Below are 13,805 nucleotides of genomic sequence, written 5' to 3' on the forward strand. Positions count from 1 at the left end.
ACTTCTCCTACTTCGGGTTGAAGCAGCTGGGTTGAGAGAAGTCTCATGTTGATCAACACATTGATGGGTAGCTCGCTCCCTATCAGAGATATCCATGTTAGATATTGGTGACCCTCCGTGTTAGGGGGCATTCAGATGATTGTTGACTTCAACAGGGGTGATGAGCTCGTGTGTTTGAGCATGCCTAGCCTCATGGAGCATCTCGAAGAGTTTTTCATACTGCTCTTGGAGGATCTCATTCTTCATTACTATCTTGTTGTTCTGAGCTTCCAGCTCATTGACTTTAGCTTGAAGAGCAAACTTCTTTCGTTTTTTCCTTTGCTGCCTCACAATATGCACAAGGGGAGTGTCATTCTGTGTGTTGTGGCTTCATTCGCTCCCCATGTTGGAGAGGGATGCTTGGTCAAATGAGAGTGTACGAACTATGGAAACCAGCTTGACAAAGTTGGAGATAGTAGGAATAAGTGTGTTTCCCACAGACGGCGCCAAATGTTGATGCACAAAATCAGTGAAGACTTTGGTACAACAGAAAGTGTCAGTTTTGTGACCTTCGCTTGGTTGCTTCGGTCATTAGTGAGAATAAGTATGTAAATGAATAGAGACAGAAAAGCAAACACAAGATGTACGTGGTTCACCCAGATTGGCTACGTCCACGGAGTAGAGGAGTTCTCATTAATTGTGAAGGGTTTATATAAATACATAGGTTCAAGCTCTCCTTTTGTGAGTTCTAATGAATAGTTTAGTACAAATGACATTAGAGATTATTGTGGGAGAATGATCCCTATTTGTAGAATAGAGTTTCTAGCTTTGTTTTGACATTGACACGTGTCATGCTGTGATTGGCCTCTGATGTTTACACGTGTCGCGCTGTGATTGGCCTCCTGGTTGGAGGGAAACTCTTCTAGATCTTTGACGGTATAATGTTGATCGGTGCTTAATAGTTTCGGGATTGATCAAATATGGTACAAACATATGCAGTAAATGGATGGATACGTCTCCCAAACATTCCCTATTGTATTTTAAAATTGGCTCCATATTTTGAAGCAAGATTGTTTTGAAATTAAACGGTCTTTTTTCCCCCTTTCTCTATACACATCTGTCTTTCTACATCTACGCCAATAGTAAAGAGAGAGAGAGAGAGAGAGAGAGAGAGAGAGAGAGAGAAAGAGAGAGAGAGCCCATGGAGGAAGCAATGGTTATTCTTCAAGACCAGAAACAGAGCTCCTCTTAGCGACTACTACTGCTACCGCCTCTGTCGCATAAGGTCCACCGTCTCTATTTGTTTCTCTCAGATATGATTTGGGTTTTGCTTGTAATTTGAGTATTTGACCGTTTGTTTGATTGCAGGGTATGGAAACCAAAAAACCGTTTGGGCAAAAGATCTTGGCTATTGGATAATCTGGTATTCTCAAAGTCTGCAGATTTGAAAAGAGAAAGGGGGAGTCTTTGGGTATTTATACAAAAATGGGGAAGTCATGAGGGAATGAGGATTTTTGGAGGCACCAAGAAAAGCGAGGAAAATTATATAGAGAAAAAGGCACCAAGAAGAGCGGGAAAAACAACTGAGGCGTAGTCAACTTTTTGAGAGATAAGAACTAACTTGGATTGGGACGCTAGACTTTCTGAGAAAGTGTGACTTGGGTATTTTTGAGATTGTCTCAAAAAGCCAAGATCTTATTTAAGCAGCTTTAAGCCAAGATCATAGGTGCCAAATAAAATAAGATATTTGGAAACTAAAAAACCCATCTCCCCCTCTCTTCTTTCCAGAAAAAAATGAAGGCGTTTCTGCAGCAACTACTCAACAAGATATTCACTAGCGTGTTGGATAATGACCTTGACCCATCCAACTTAGATTGGGCAACGATTATTCTGGAGTATTGTTTGTCAACGACAATTGGAATGGCTCTCGTACCCATCCAACTGCACTCCAAACAGCTCCCTCTATCCTTTTGCTTTCTCGGTCTCGCAATCACAGTCTCCTTCTCAAGCATCTTTGTTAGCAAGTTCATTCAAAACTCCAAATGCCCACGAATCATAGTTCATCTCTTCCATTATTTTTGGTGTCTTCTTTGGGGTGATCACCTTCTTCATTTCCATCACAATCCCATTTTCCCTTTGGTTCAAGTTTACTGCCTCTGTCATCTGTGCGGCCTTAGGCCTTGTAATACTGTTTTGTCACCACTACTATAACTGATCAGATGTATCCAGCAAGAATTATGTTATGAATCCATTTTGTAATTGACGTTTATGGTTTAATTAAGAGTTAAGTTAGTTGTAATTGAGGGTTTTGAATATTACTCATATGTACGTGTGCTATAGAATTAAGACCGTTTGTAAACTGCATGGACTAAATCCGATGAAATTGAAATGATATGGGTGAGTCCAAATCTTCTGCACCCAAAAAACCAAACATAATTAATGTTAATTTGATAATAATTAAAATAATAAAAAATAGTGCAGAAGATCTCATCTCGATACGGGTGAATATTGTTGGAAAATATTGCTTTAGCCTAAAGAAAGGTTTTCAATTGGCACCGTAGAAATGAACAATGACTTGGGTTGGATTTTGAGTTATTTACAAAATTGCCATTTCTACTTTTGATCCACGGGTGTGACTGTGAGCCGTGCTTCGGCCAAAACAGGTGGTGCTTTGCAATTTTCATCTCTTCCATACTCAAACCCTAGCCGATCCACCTCTTTCTCTCATCTCCCTTCCCCAACCTCCACCACCACAAAACATCAAAATCTCCTTCGAAGACGACTCAGTCCCGACCACCGGGTCAACTCGCCCGTTCGACGACGACGGTTACCTGGGCTAGGACCCCCGACTCTCCTCCCAGCGATTCGACTCCTTCGTCGACTCCGACGAACTCAGGGACTCCGCCACCGATTCCCCAATCTTCCACGGCTCCGCCGTAGACGACTTTTTCGCCACTCAGCCGGCGTCGGAGGCCTTCTCTTCTCTGTCGATCTACGCCTAACCGAACGGCCAGGGCTTCTCTCAGACAGAGGTGTTGATGTGTCCTTAATGGACGACTTCGAATCGAATACCGCAGCCGATGGGTACGTGAAGAGATTGGAATACTGATTCTTCTCTCTTCAGGGTTCATGGATTGTTAAGCAGAGTTCGGAAAGAAAGGGTGCCTCACTGGTTAGGCACTTGAAAATTTGAAATCAATTATTTCCATCGGAAGAACTACTTGAAGGTAAAGTTGAAGAAATAATTATTAAAGTACATTAAAAATTGAAAGTTGCATTTTGATATTCTATTACTCCACATTCTAATCCGCTTGGACATTGAATGATGGAGGAGCTGATTTCTTTTTTACTTAGGGCGTGTGCAGGGGATGAGATTTAAATGTGTGCCTCTCATGATTTGCATAAACATAACTTGGATATGAAAGTATAAGATCGCATGAATCATATGTTATTTTCTTATTTGGATACATTATGTGAATTATTGCTTCTTTAGAAAAGATTAAGGAAGGTGAGTTCATCATGGGATTTAAGTTTTAACATACAACTTCTTAAAATTGAGTAAATGCTCGCATTTGATAGAACTTTGAAGATGGATTTTCAGGTTCAAATTTTGTTGTCTATTGGTACTGTGGAGTTTTTACTTTTATTTTATTTGGATGTATGGTTAGGGATGAGATATCTGAAAATTTTGGAGAAAAATTAGCGGCTATTGTTAACTTGCAAAGTCTTTAACCTTCTTTTAGCTTTTGCAGTACGTTTGGGAACAAGCTGAAATTGATATCATTGAGCGCAAGACAAGAATAAGCCTCCATTTCCATCCCAAAAAGCAGCAGAAAAAAATTAAACAAGCATTTTCATACAGCTGGAGGCTGTAAGTTGTTTATGTTTTTCCAGTTATAACTTATTTGATAATATTTTGTATTTCTGGTGAATTCTGAATTACTGATAGACAATTACTCATGTGTCACAGGTGGTCACTGCCTGAGATCAAAGACTACTTAGAAGAGGCAGCCTTTAAGTCCGTTCATTTTTTACTGCCTCCTACCAAACCCAAATGCCTCCTACCAAATCCTCACCGAAACTCCACCATGAAGCCACAGTGATCAGATCAGCAATCCAGTCCAGACTCCTGGTCCTGACTCTAATCCTCCTATGGCGGACTCTCTTGTCCTCGTACGACACCTCCGCCCCCATCAATCCCGATTGCCTATCTACCATCCCTGCACAAAAAAACGTTCTCTTTCATTCCCTGGGTTTGGCTATCGAGTCCAGCATTGTATGGGACAGTGTCTACTATGTCCGGATTGCAGAGTGTGGCTACGAGTACGAGCAGACCTATGCTTTCTTCCCCCTTCTTCCTCTTTGCATGTCGTTCTTATCCCGCACAGGTTAGGCCCAGATTATCAGCTTTCAGTAATACCATTTTGGAAGTATGTTAGTTTCTACGGTTTCAAGCAATACCCAATTGGCAATTTGTGAACTTTAAGCAATACCCAATTGGCAATTTGTGAACTTTGAGCTTACCCAATTGGCAATTTGTGAAATTTGAGCTTACCCAAATGACAATTTGTGAAAGCTTACCCAATTGGCAATTTGTGAACTTTGAGCTTACCCAATTGGCAATTTCTGAACTTTAAGCATATCCAATTGGTGTTTTATCAGTTTGTTGAGTTTGAATAAGTGCTTTTGTATAGTTAGGAGTTGTGCTTTGTGTTTCAGTTTTGGCGCCATTGGTTCCAGTTATTGGGCAAAGAGCTGTGTTGGGATTATCCGGCTATGTGATTAATAACATTGGCTTCGTGTTTGGGGCAGTTTATTTATACAGGTGAGCTAGTTAGGATTTTCATAATTTCATTTCGATTCGGAAAAGGTTTATCCGGACGATAACTATTTGGCATCTTCAAGTGTGTTTCTTTCCAGCAATAATTAGAGCTTGTCTGCCACCTTAATGAGGCCCTTATTCTCTGAAATTGGATTTTGTCAATAATTAAAAGGGAAGAATGTAGATATATATCAGAATGAAATTTCGAGAATGGGGAGCTATAAATATCAACCTGGATCCAATTGGCTGCCCTTGATTATTTTACATTGACTTTTTGATTGGTTTAAAAGTTTTGATTACTTGTCTTTCCCTTGTCACTTTAACAGGCTTTCAGTTGTCATTTTGAAGGACCAAGAAGCAGCAGTGAGGGCTTCGCTTTTGTTTTGCTTCAATCCAGCTTCCATATTCTATTCATCAATGTAATTTTCCCTTTTCTTTTGTTTCTTTCTTGTTGGTACCTATGATATTGCATCAGGCTGAGGTTTTCATCTGCTTTATACTGCAGATATTCAGAGACATTGTTCGCCCTTTTTTCAGTTGGTGGATTGTACCATCTAATATCTGGAAAAGATGTCATTGCTGTTCTTTGGTTTGCTCTTTCGGGATTTTCAAGGTCCAATGGAGTGCTTAATGCTGGTTATTTCTGTTTTCAGACTATGCATCAGGCCTATGATGCTGTTTTCTTGAGAAAGCGCCCTTTTGTAGGTTTCAATTTTTTTTTTTACATATGATTTTAAGTTGATACATATGAAAGATTAAGCTTCAGTATCCTGATTATCAACAATTTATTTTGCCTACTCGGTTCCACGAAAGTAGACTTTCATTCAGCAAACCATACCACTCCGTACCATGTAGACGCGGTTAGAATATTTTTGTATAGTATCAAAGGAAAACAGAACATGTCAATTATGTAGCACAAAGCAATTTGTGTTTATACTTATAAAAAAGATGATCGCTTAGTAATTTTCATTTCTGTGGCAGTTGGCATTGCAGGCTGTTGTTGGTGGAGCTCTGCGCTGTATATGTATATTTGTTCCTTTTATTGCATTTCAAGCATATGGATACAACAATCTCTGTCTTGGACATCTTCCATCCGATATGAGGCCCTGGTGCAATGCAAGGGTACCTTTGTTGTACAATTATATTCAAAGTCACTATTGGTATGTGGTCTTTAACCACCAATGCTTGTTCATCAGACTAATACCTTTTTTCAGGTTTAGCTAAACATTCACCATCATTACTGTCAATTGTTGTAGAGCAATGTTACGAAAAAAGTCCTTGTTCTGTTGATTATTGGTAAAGCATCATTAAATAGTAATAAAGGATGGTCTATTATGTACAAGATACAAATTAGTATTTGATTTTGCAAGAAATGGTAATTGGACTAGCTCTATATACAACTGTACTGTTTCATCTTGTTATACTTATAGTTATACCGTGCAAATAAAGGATAAATGTAAAAAATTGGAATAAAATAGAGATATATTCATAGTTGATGGTTTACCTTCATGCCAGGGGAGTAGGTTTCTTGAGATACTTCCAAGTTAAACAGTTGCCAAACTTTCTGCTGGCGTCACCAATATTGTCTCTGGCACTTTGCTCAATCATTCATTACGCGAAGTCAAAGCCTGAAAATTTCTTCTCTTTGGGTTTCCGTGCTCCTCCTGAGGACAAAGATTCTGCTGCTGTGCTCTTTTCTCTAACAGAATACTCCTCCAGAAGTCAGGGTTTTACTTTTAAACAGCCATTGCTTTGTGATTTGACATATTATTACTGTCATTGCTTTATAGCTTATTCTGTTGACATATATGAAGCTAGTAAATCAATTGTTTGACATAAATCAATTTGTGCACATGCATCCAATTGTTTTATTATGCATGAACTAATCAGTATTTTTGGAATATTGTTTCTCTTCCATTCATGCTGGCTTTCAACACCGTGTAATCAATCGTTTGCAAATGTAACAGAAAATCGCACAAGGAAGCAAGCGAACAAAGATGGTCCTGCTTTACTCTCAGAAGAACATAAAGCATTAGCAAAGCAAGGATACTTGTCTGTTGCTGTGCTTCCATGTATTCTACATTTGGGATTTATGGCAGCCACCGCATTTTTTGTCATGCATGTGCAGGTTTGATTTTATTCCCTCTTTAAGTTCTTTATTTTGCCAAAAAAAATTTAAGCTAGGAGTATTTGAGAAATATAGAATACAAAATATTCAGCTTCATGAAATTATGGTTGTCAGTAATTCTCTTCAACTTGATCAATATAATTTTGTCAAAATTTTGGGTTTATATTTGGATTCTGATGTTAAAACAAAAGAAATTCGATCATCACTGGCATCATGATTTATTTTATCTTTCAATGGAAAAGGCAAGCTAGAGGGAATCAGTTGCTTGTTTCCCCTTGTAATTGACAAATTGTTTCAGGGACGAAAAACTTGATAGATGAAGATTAACCAATTATGTAAAGATTAATCATGCTCAAGTTTTACATTTTGAATAGAACTGACTCACCAAAAACTCCGAACTATGCATGTATTTCCAGATTTGTATGCACCAAGACTAAAACTTTTCACTTAGATGACGCGTAAAGTTTTCTTCCAAAGATGGTGTAAAGATGCTGCCTGGTAATCAGAATGGCATAATAGATTAGTGATTAATAATAATTACCATCTTGGTTTTTAGCTTGTGCTCTTTACTGGTATTATTATGTTATTTTTCTGGCAAGGTTTGTATTTGGAAAATTGATTTCATAACTTTGAATGCTTCATGTTTGACAGGTTGCTACTCGTTTCTTATCCTTCAGCCCTCCCCTCTATTGGTTTGCGTCGTATATAATGAAATCTCGTGGTACTGGTAAGCGATGGGGATATATAGTTTGGGTATACTCTGCTGCGTACATTCTTCTAGGCAGTTTGCTCTTTCCGAACTTCTATCCTTTCACTTGATAGTGTACGGCAAGGAGTCTCAGCTGAGAGCTTTTCTATCGAAGAGTTTGTGCCTTCACAGCGTCAGATTGAATTTGCATACTGAAGGATATTCTTCTATTGTTTGGGGAGTCCCACGGCCTAATATCTTTAGTTGCTTGCCTCCATGTATAAGCATGGTGCGACTGTTGGCCCCGAAGAGGCTAGAGTTTTGTTCTTTTCCGCATGTTATATATAGTTTTTACAAAGACCAGTTTACGTGACTAACTTCTTATTCTATAGGGTTACAAAGTACCATATAAATATAGAAAACTGACACAATCCTAATAGGGGAAAAACGAAATCCTAATACGAACGAGTTAGGCCCAAAATACCGAACATTAAAATAACAAAAATGTTATTCTTACCATTTATTAGTATTCACATGCTTTGGTCTAATAAGCAAGGAAATTAAACCCTAGTACTAACAGGTTAGGCCCAAAATACTAAACATTAAAATAACAAAAATGTTATTCTTATCATTTATTTGTATTCACATGAGTTGGTGGGTTCTATCTCAATTAAAGAGATGTTACATGTGATGGTACAAATAGTTACTCTTAAAATAAAGGGAGTTTTAACGAAAAGCTTACGGTACTGTTTATTTTAACAAAAAATCACATCTTTACACTAAAAAGTCAAACTTGGTATTATTTACTTTACCTTTTATTTTGGCCTTATTGTTAAGTTTTCAAGTCATTTTCATTAATTTTCCTTAAAATAAATTTAGATACTAATATTTTCCAACAAGATTCACCCATATCATTTCAATTTCATCGGATTTATTTCATGCAGTCTACAAACTGTCTTAATTCTAGATCGCACATACATATGAGTAATATTCAAACATTGCAATTCAATTCTCTCCTCTCGGAAGCTTTTTTCTTTTCTGAAATTATTTTAATTCTTGCTGGATACATCTGATCAGTTATAGTAGTGGTGACAAAGTAGTATGACAAGGCCTGAGGCCGCGTAGATGACAGAGGCAGTACACTTGAACCAGAGGGGAAATGAGATTGTGATGGAAATGAAGAAGGCGATCACCCCAAAGAAGACACCGAAATAATGGAAGAGATGAACTATGATTCGTGGGCATTTGGAGTTCTGAATGAACTTGCTAACCAAGATACTCGAGAAGAAGAGTGTGATTGCGAGACCGAGAAAGCAAAAGGTTAGAGGGAGCTGCTTGGAGTGAAGTTGGATGGGTACGAGAGCCATTCCGAATGCCGTTGACAAGCAATACGCCAGAATAATTGTTGCCCAATCTAAGTTGTGCTTCCTAGGCGGCCTAGGGCTGGCGGCATCTGGTGGTGGTGGTCGTTCGGCGGGTCAAGGTCATTATCCAACATGCTAGTGAATATCTTGTTGAGTAGTTGCTGCAGAAATGCCTTCATTTTTTTCTGGAAAGAAGAGAGGGGGAGATGGGTTTGTTAATTTCCAAATATCGCATGATGTTCATAAGCCCCCAGGAGGATGAAAGAAGACAAAGAATTGGAAGGGAAGGATGAAAGAAGACAGAATTGGAAGCGGAGGATGAAAGAAGACAGAATTGGAAGTGGAGAATGAAAGACGACAACGAATGGGAAGAGGAGAATGAAAGAAGACAAAGAAAGTCGACTAGAGGATGGAGAAGAGAAAACTGAAAGAATAATTTAGTCGAAACATTGGTTCTCTATTTTTTTGTAATGAATAATTTAGTCGAAACATTGGTTCCTTCTTCTTACTGAAGTGTACAAAAAGATCCAACAGGATCTCCGAATCTTTTTAATGAGGATCTTGAAAATTCGTGAATCGTGTCTGTTCATCGTACATTATGCGATCAGTTTTATCGAATATTGTTTATTTATTTTTAAATAAAAGTATTTAAAATAATTTCTGACCGCACGATGTACCATGAACGGACACGATTTATGAATTTATCCTCACAAAAAGGATCCAGCGAGAATCTGGCCTCCAAAAAGACAAGTCTTTGTACTTGATCTTGTCATCTGTTTTTTTTTTCTTATGAAATATTAAATTGAGTAATGTTAGGAAGATTAAATTTGTAGACAAAATTTTGAAAACTAAAGGACATGAAAATTAATGATTGGTTTATTACTTACACGTTGATAAACGTGCTTATTCGTATTGATGACACATCATTTAGTTTGTAAATTTGGTCTCTAAATTTTGTCTCTCTAACATTATTCCATTAAATTGCCATTTTTTATTTTATTAGTTATTCTATATTTTTTACATTTTATTCTTTATTTATTAAAACTTAAATTACAATTTTTAGTTTAAAATAATTTTAAAAACCCACTAACTAATTTTAGTTTTGCCATTTCTAATTAAATTGTTAGGGAGGAGCATTTTGTGATATTATGAATATTGGCAAACCATCGTTGGACTCTATGAACCATTTTTTTAGTAAATTAAAGGATTAACAACAACAACAACAACAAAGCCTTTTCCCACTAAGTGGGGTCGGCTATATGAATCCTAGAACACCATTGCATTCGGTTTTGTGTCATGTCATCCGTTAGATCCAAGTACTCTAAGTCTTTTCTTAGAGTCTCTTCCAAAGTTTTCCTAGGTCTTCCTCTACCCCTTCGGCCCTGAACCTCTGTCCCGTAGTCACATCTTCGAACCGGAGCGTCAGTCGGCCTTCTTTGCACATGTCCAAATCACCGGAGCCGATTTTCTCTCATCTTTCCTACAATTTCGGCTACTCCTACTTTACCTCGGATATCCTCATTCCCAATCTTATCATTTTTCGTGTGCCCACACATCCCACGAAGCATCCTCATCTCCGCTACACCCATTTTGTGTACGTGTTGATGCTTCACCGCCCAACATTCTGTGCCATACAACATCGCTGGCCTTATTGCCGTCCTATAAAATTTTCCCTTGAGCTTCAGTGGCCTACGACGGTCACACAACACGCCGGATGCGCTCTTACACTTCATCCATCCAGCTCGTATTCTATGGTTGAGATTTCCATCTAATTCTCCGTTCTCTTGCAAGATAGATCCTAGGTAGCGAAAACGGTCGCTTTTTGTGATCTTCGCTAGATTGCTCCGGTCATTAGTGTGGATAAGTATATAAATGGATAGAGATAGGAAAGCAAACACAAGATGTACGTGGTTCACCCAGATTGGCTACGTCCACGGAATAGAAGAGTTCTCATTAATTGTGAAGGGTTTACACAAGTACATAGGTTCAAGCTCTCCTTTAGTGAGTACAAGTGAATGATTTAGTACAAATGACATTAGGAAATATTGTGGGAGAATGATCTCGTAATCACGAAACTTCTAAGTATCGGAGTGTGGTGTCGTCTTGACTTGCCTTATCTGTCTCATAGGTAGATGTGGCATCTTCTGTGGAAGTACTTTTCCTCCATCCAGGGGTGGTATCTTTAACTGGTGGAGATGCACAAGGTAATGTATCAATTTCACTTGAAGCTTACTTGTAGTTTCAGGCTTGGTCGAGCGCGATACAAACCATGTAGTAGGAGTTCCCCAAGTCGCCGAGCTAGGGGGTCTGCTGAAAGAGGTGACAGACAAGGTAAGCAATCAGAGCTCCGACTGATTGTTCACCTTCTCCCCATCTTGCAACAGCATGAAGGATAAAGAGAAGAAAAATGAGAAGAGATGATATGAGATACTTTTGCTTTTGAAGAAGTAACTTTCCACAGGCTTATTCTTGAACTGAGCTGGAGGGTTTTCTGGTTTCCTCCAGAGTATAAGGCCGACTGAAGAATTTGAGGGTCAAAACAAGTCCATCAAATCTAGAGTACGTTCCACCCTGCTGATATGGGATACTTTTGCTTTTGACAGAGTAATGGATGTATCGGCACGTGTGCTGTTACGCTTGTCTCCACATGCTTCCTTGTATCCTTCGCACTTGCCCTATCTGTTCCTCAAGCAGATGCGGAATCTTCCCTGGAAACATAAGATGTTGAAGATGAGTACTCGAGAGCAATGCCAGGTAAGTAATCAGGTAAGGGGTTCCAGGCAGTCAGTTCCTGGCTGGAAGCTTGATTCCAAGTGCTGACTGATTGCTCTCTTTCTCCTTGTCTTGCAGGTAAAAACAAGGCCAAAGGAAAAGACAGGGAAAAAGCATGATATGGGATACTCTTGCTTTTAACCCTGATGATATGAGATATTCTTGCTCTAGTATAGCTTGTTTGCAGAGGTATTATCGGGGGGAAAGAAAGCTGAATATTTCGAAAGGCTTCGTTGGGAGTGCCCTCTCAGATATGATGGAGGGTTGAGCATTTTTGCAGGTCTGCCTGTCCGTTGGGGATGGAGGTCGACTTTATAGGCGTCTCCCTAACAACAAGTAGTAATGCTATTCCTTTACCCTGCTTAGTCATAGCACGGTAGTGGGAGCTGCCAGCTTCACATGTTTTAACTCTGTCAGAGCACTTTGAAAAAGTGGTCTGTGGTATCTGGCTCTCGAGATTCGGAGAACGATGCCTCTTCGATTTTTGAGAAAGCAATCATGCTGGGGTCTGGCTCTCGAGATTCGGAGAGCAGTGTCTCTTCGATTTTTGAGGAAGTAATCATGTTGGGAGTCTGGCTCTCGAGATTCGGAGGGCGGTGCCTCTTCGATTTTGGAGCAAGCAATCTTGTTGGGAGTGTTGTCTCGAATTTGAGTAAAGGTTGGGCATGTTTGCTAGTCTACCTTGCCACGAAGCACAAAGGTTGACACACAGGGACTTTCCAATTATCCAGCAATGGTACTGTTCCTTTACCCTCTCTTCGATTTTGAGAAAGTAGTCATGTTGAGAGTCTGGCTCTCGAGATTCGGAGGACGGTGCCTCTTCGATTTTGGAGCAAGCAATCTTGTTGGGAGTGTTTTCTCGAATGTGAGTAAAGGTTGGGCATGTTTGCTAGTCTACCTTGCCACGAAGCACAGAGGTTGACACACAGGGACTTTCCAATTATCCAGCAGTGGTACTGTTCTTTTACCCTTGTGGGTAATAATATGGTAGCTAGACCTTCAAAATTTATGTGTCTAAACTTTGTTAGTGCTGTTTCTTTGCTATTCTTTTACCTTTCTTGGTCAGAGCGATGTAGTGGGAGCTGCAAGCTTCACGTGCTCAACTTTGGCAGAGAACTTTGGCAAAGTTATATGTGGTACCCATGAGCTATTGTTGCGTGTGGAAAGTGGGTAATTGAACAGTAAGATTCATGTGCTTTCTACTTCACCAGAAATCTTCGACAGAATGCCCATAATTTCTGCAAAGCTGAGTGTGCGTGTGACAGGTGCTGACAAGGCTAGAAAAGTAGGTGCCTCTTCGATTTCTGAGATCAGCCCTCGTGGTCTCTGGGCAGCCCAGCTTTTGAGAAAGCGAGCGCCTCTTCGATTGATTCGGAGAACGATGCCTCATCGATTTTTGAGAAAGCAATCATGCTAGGGGTCTGGCTCTCGAAGATTCGGGGAGCAGTGTCTCTTCGATTTTTGAGAAAGTAATCATGTTGGGAGTCTGGCTCTCAAGATTCGGAAGGCGGTGCCTCTTCGATTTTGGAGCAAGCAATCTTATTGGGAGTGTTTTCTCGAATGTGAGTAAAGGTTGGGCATGTTTGCTAGTCTACCTTGCCACGAAGCACAGAGGTTGACACACAGGGACTTTCCAATTATCCAGCAATGGTACTGTTCCTTTACCCTCTCTTCGATTTTTAATAAAGTAGTCATGTTGGGAGTCTGGCTCTCGAGATTCGGAGGACGGTGCCTCTTCGATTTTGGAGCAAGCAATCTTATTGGGAGTGTTTTCTCGAATGTGAGTAAAGATTGGGCATGTTTGCTAGTCTACCTTGCCACGAAGCACAGAGGTTGACACACAGGGACTTTCCAATTATCCAGCAGTGGTACTGTTCCTTTACCCTTGTGGGTAATAATATGGTAGCTAGACCTTCAAAATTTATGGGTCTAAACTTTGTTAGTGCTGTTTCTTTGCTATTCTTTTACCCTTCTTGGTCAGAGCGATGTAGTGGGAGCTGCAAGCTTCACGTGCTCAACTTTGGCAGAGAACTTTGGCAAAGTTATCTGTGG

At 39.6% G+C, this 13,805-nt stretch overlaps 1 protein-coding gene across 7 annotated transcripts; it reads left to right on the forward strand.

The window, feature by feature from the left end:
* Positions 1-2,512: 2,512 nt before the first annotated feature.
* Positions 2,513-7,980, forward strand: LOC103450281 (uncharacterized). 7 transcript variants are annotated; one of them, XM_008389617.4, is made up of 10 exons: positions 2,513-3,206; positions 3,732-3,850; positions 3,950-4,367; positions 4,699-4,804; positions 5,128-5,220; positions 5,307-5,502; positions 5,783-5,961; positions 6,317-6,522; positions 6,769-6,929; positions 7,581-7,980. In XM_008389617.4, the coding sequence occupies exons 3-10, from the start codon at positions 4,034-4,036 to the stop codon at positions 7,746-7,748; spliced, it is 1,443 nt and encodes a 480-aa protein (XP_008387839.2). In that variant the 5' UTR covers positions 2,513-3,206; positions 3,732-3,850; positions 3,950-4,033; the 3' UTR covers positions 7,749-7,980. The 7 variants fall into 7 exon arrangements, with proteins under 7 accessions (XP_008387839.2, XP_028945447.1, XP_028945448.1 ...); XM_029089614.2 differs by having other exon boundaries at positions 5,795-5,961; XM_029089615.2 differs by having other exon boundaries at positions 5,136-5,220; positions 5,307-5,414.
* Positions 7,981-13,805: the final 5,825 nt, after the last annotated feature.

Source organism: Malus domestica, chromosome 12 (genome assembly GCF_042453785.1).
Source record: "Malus domestica chromosome 12, GDT2T_hap1".
In the NCBI taxonomy this organism is placed as follows: domain Eukaryota; kingdom Viridiplantae; phylum Streptophyta; class Magnoliopsida; order Rosales; family Rosaceae; genus Malus; species Malus domestica.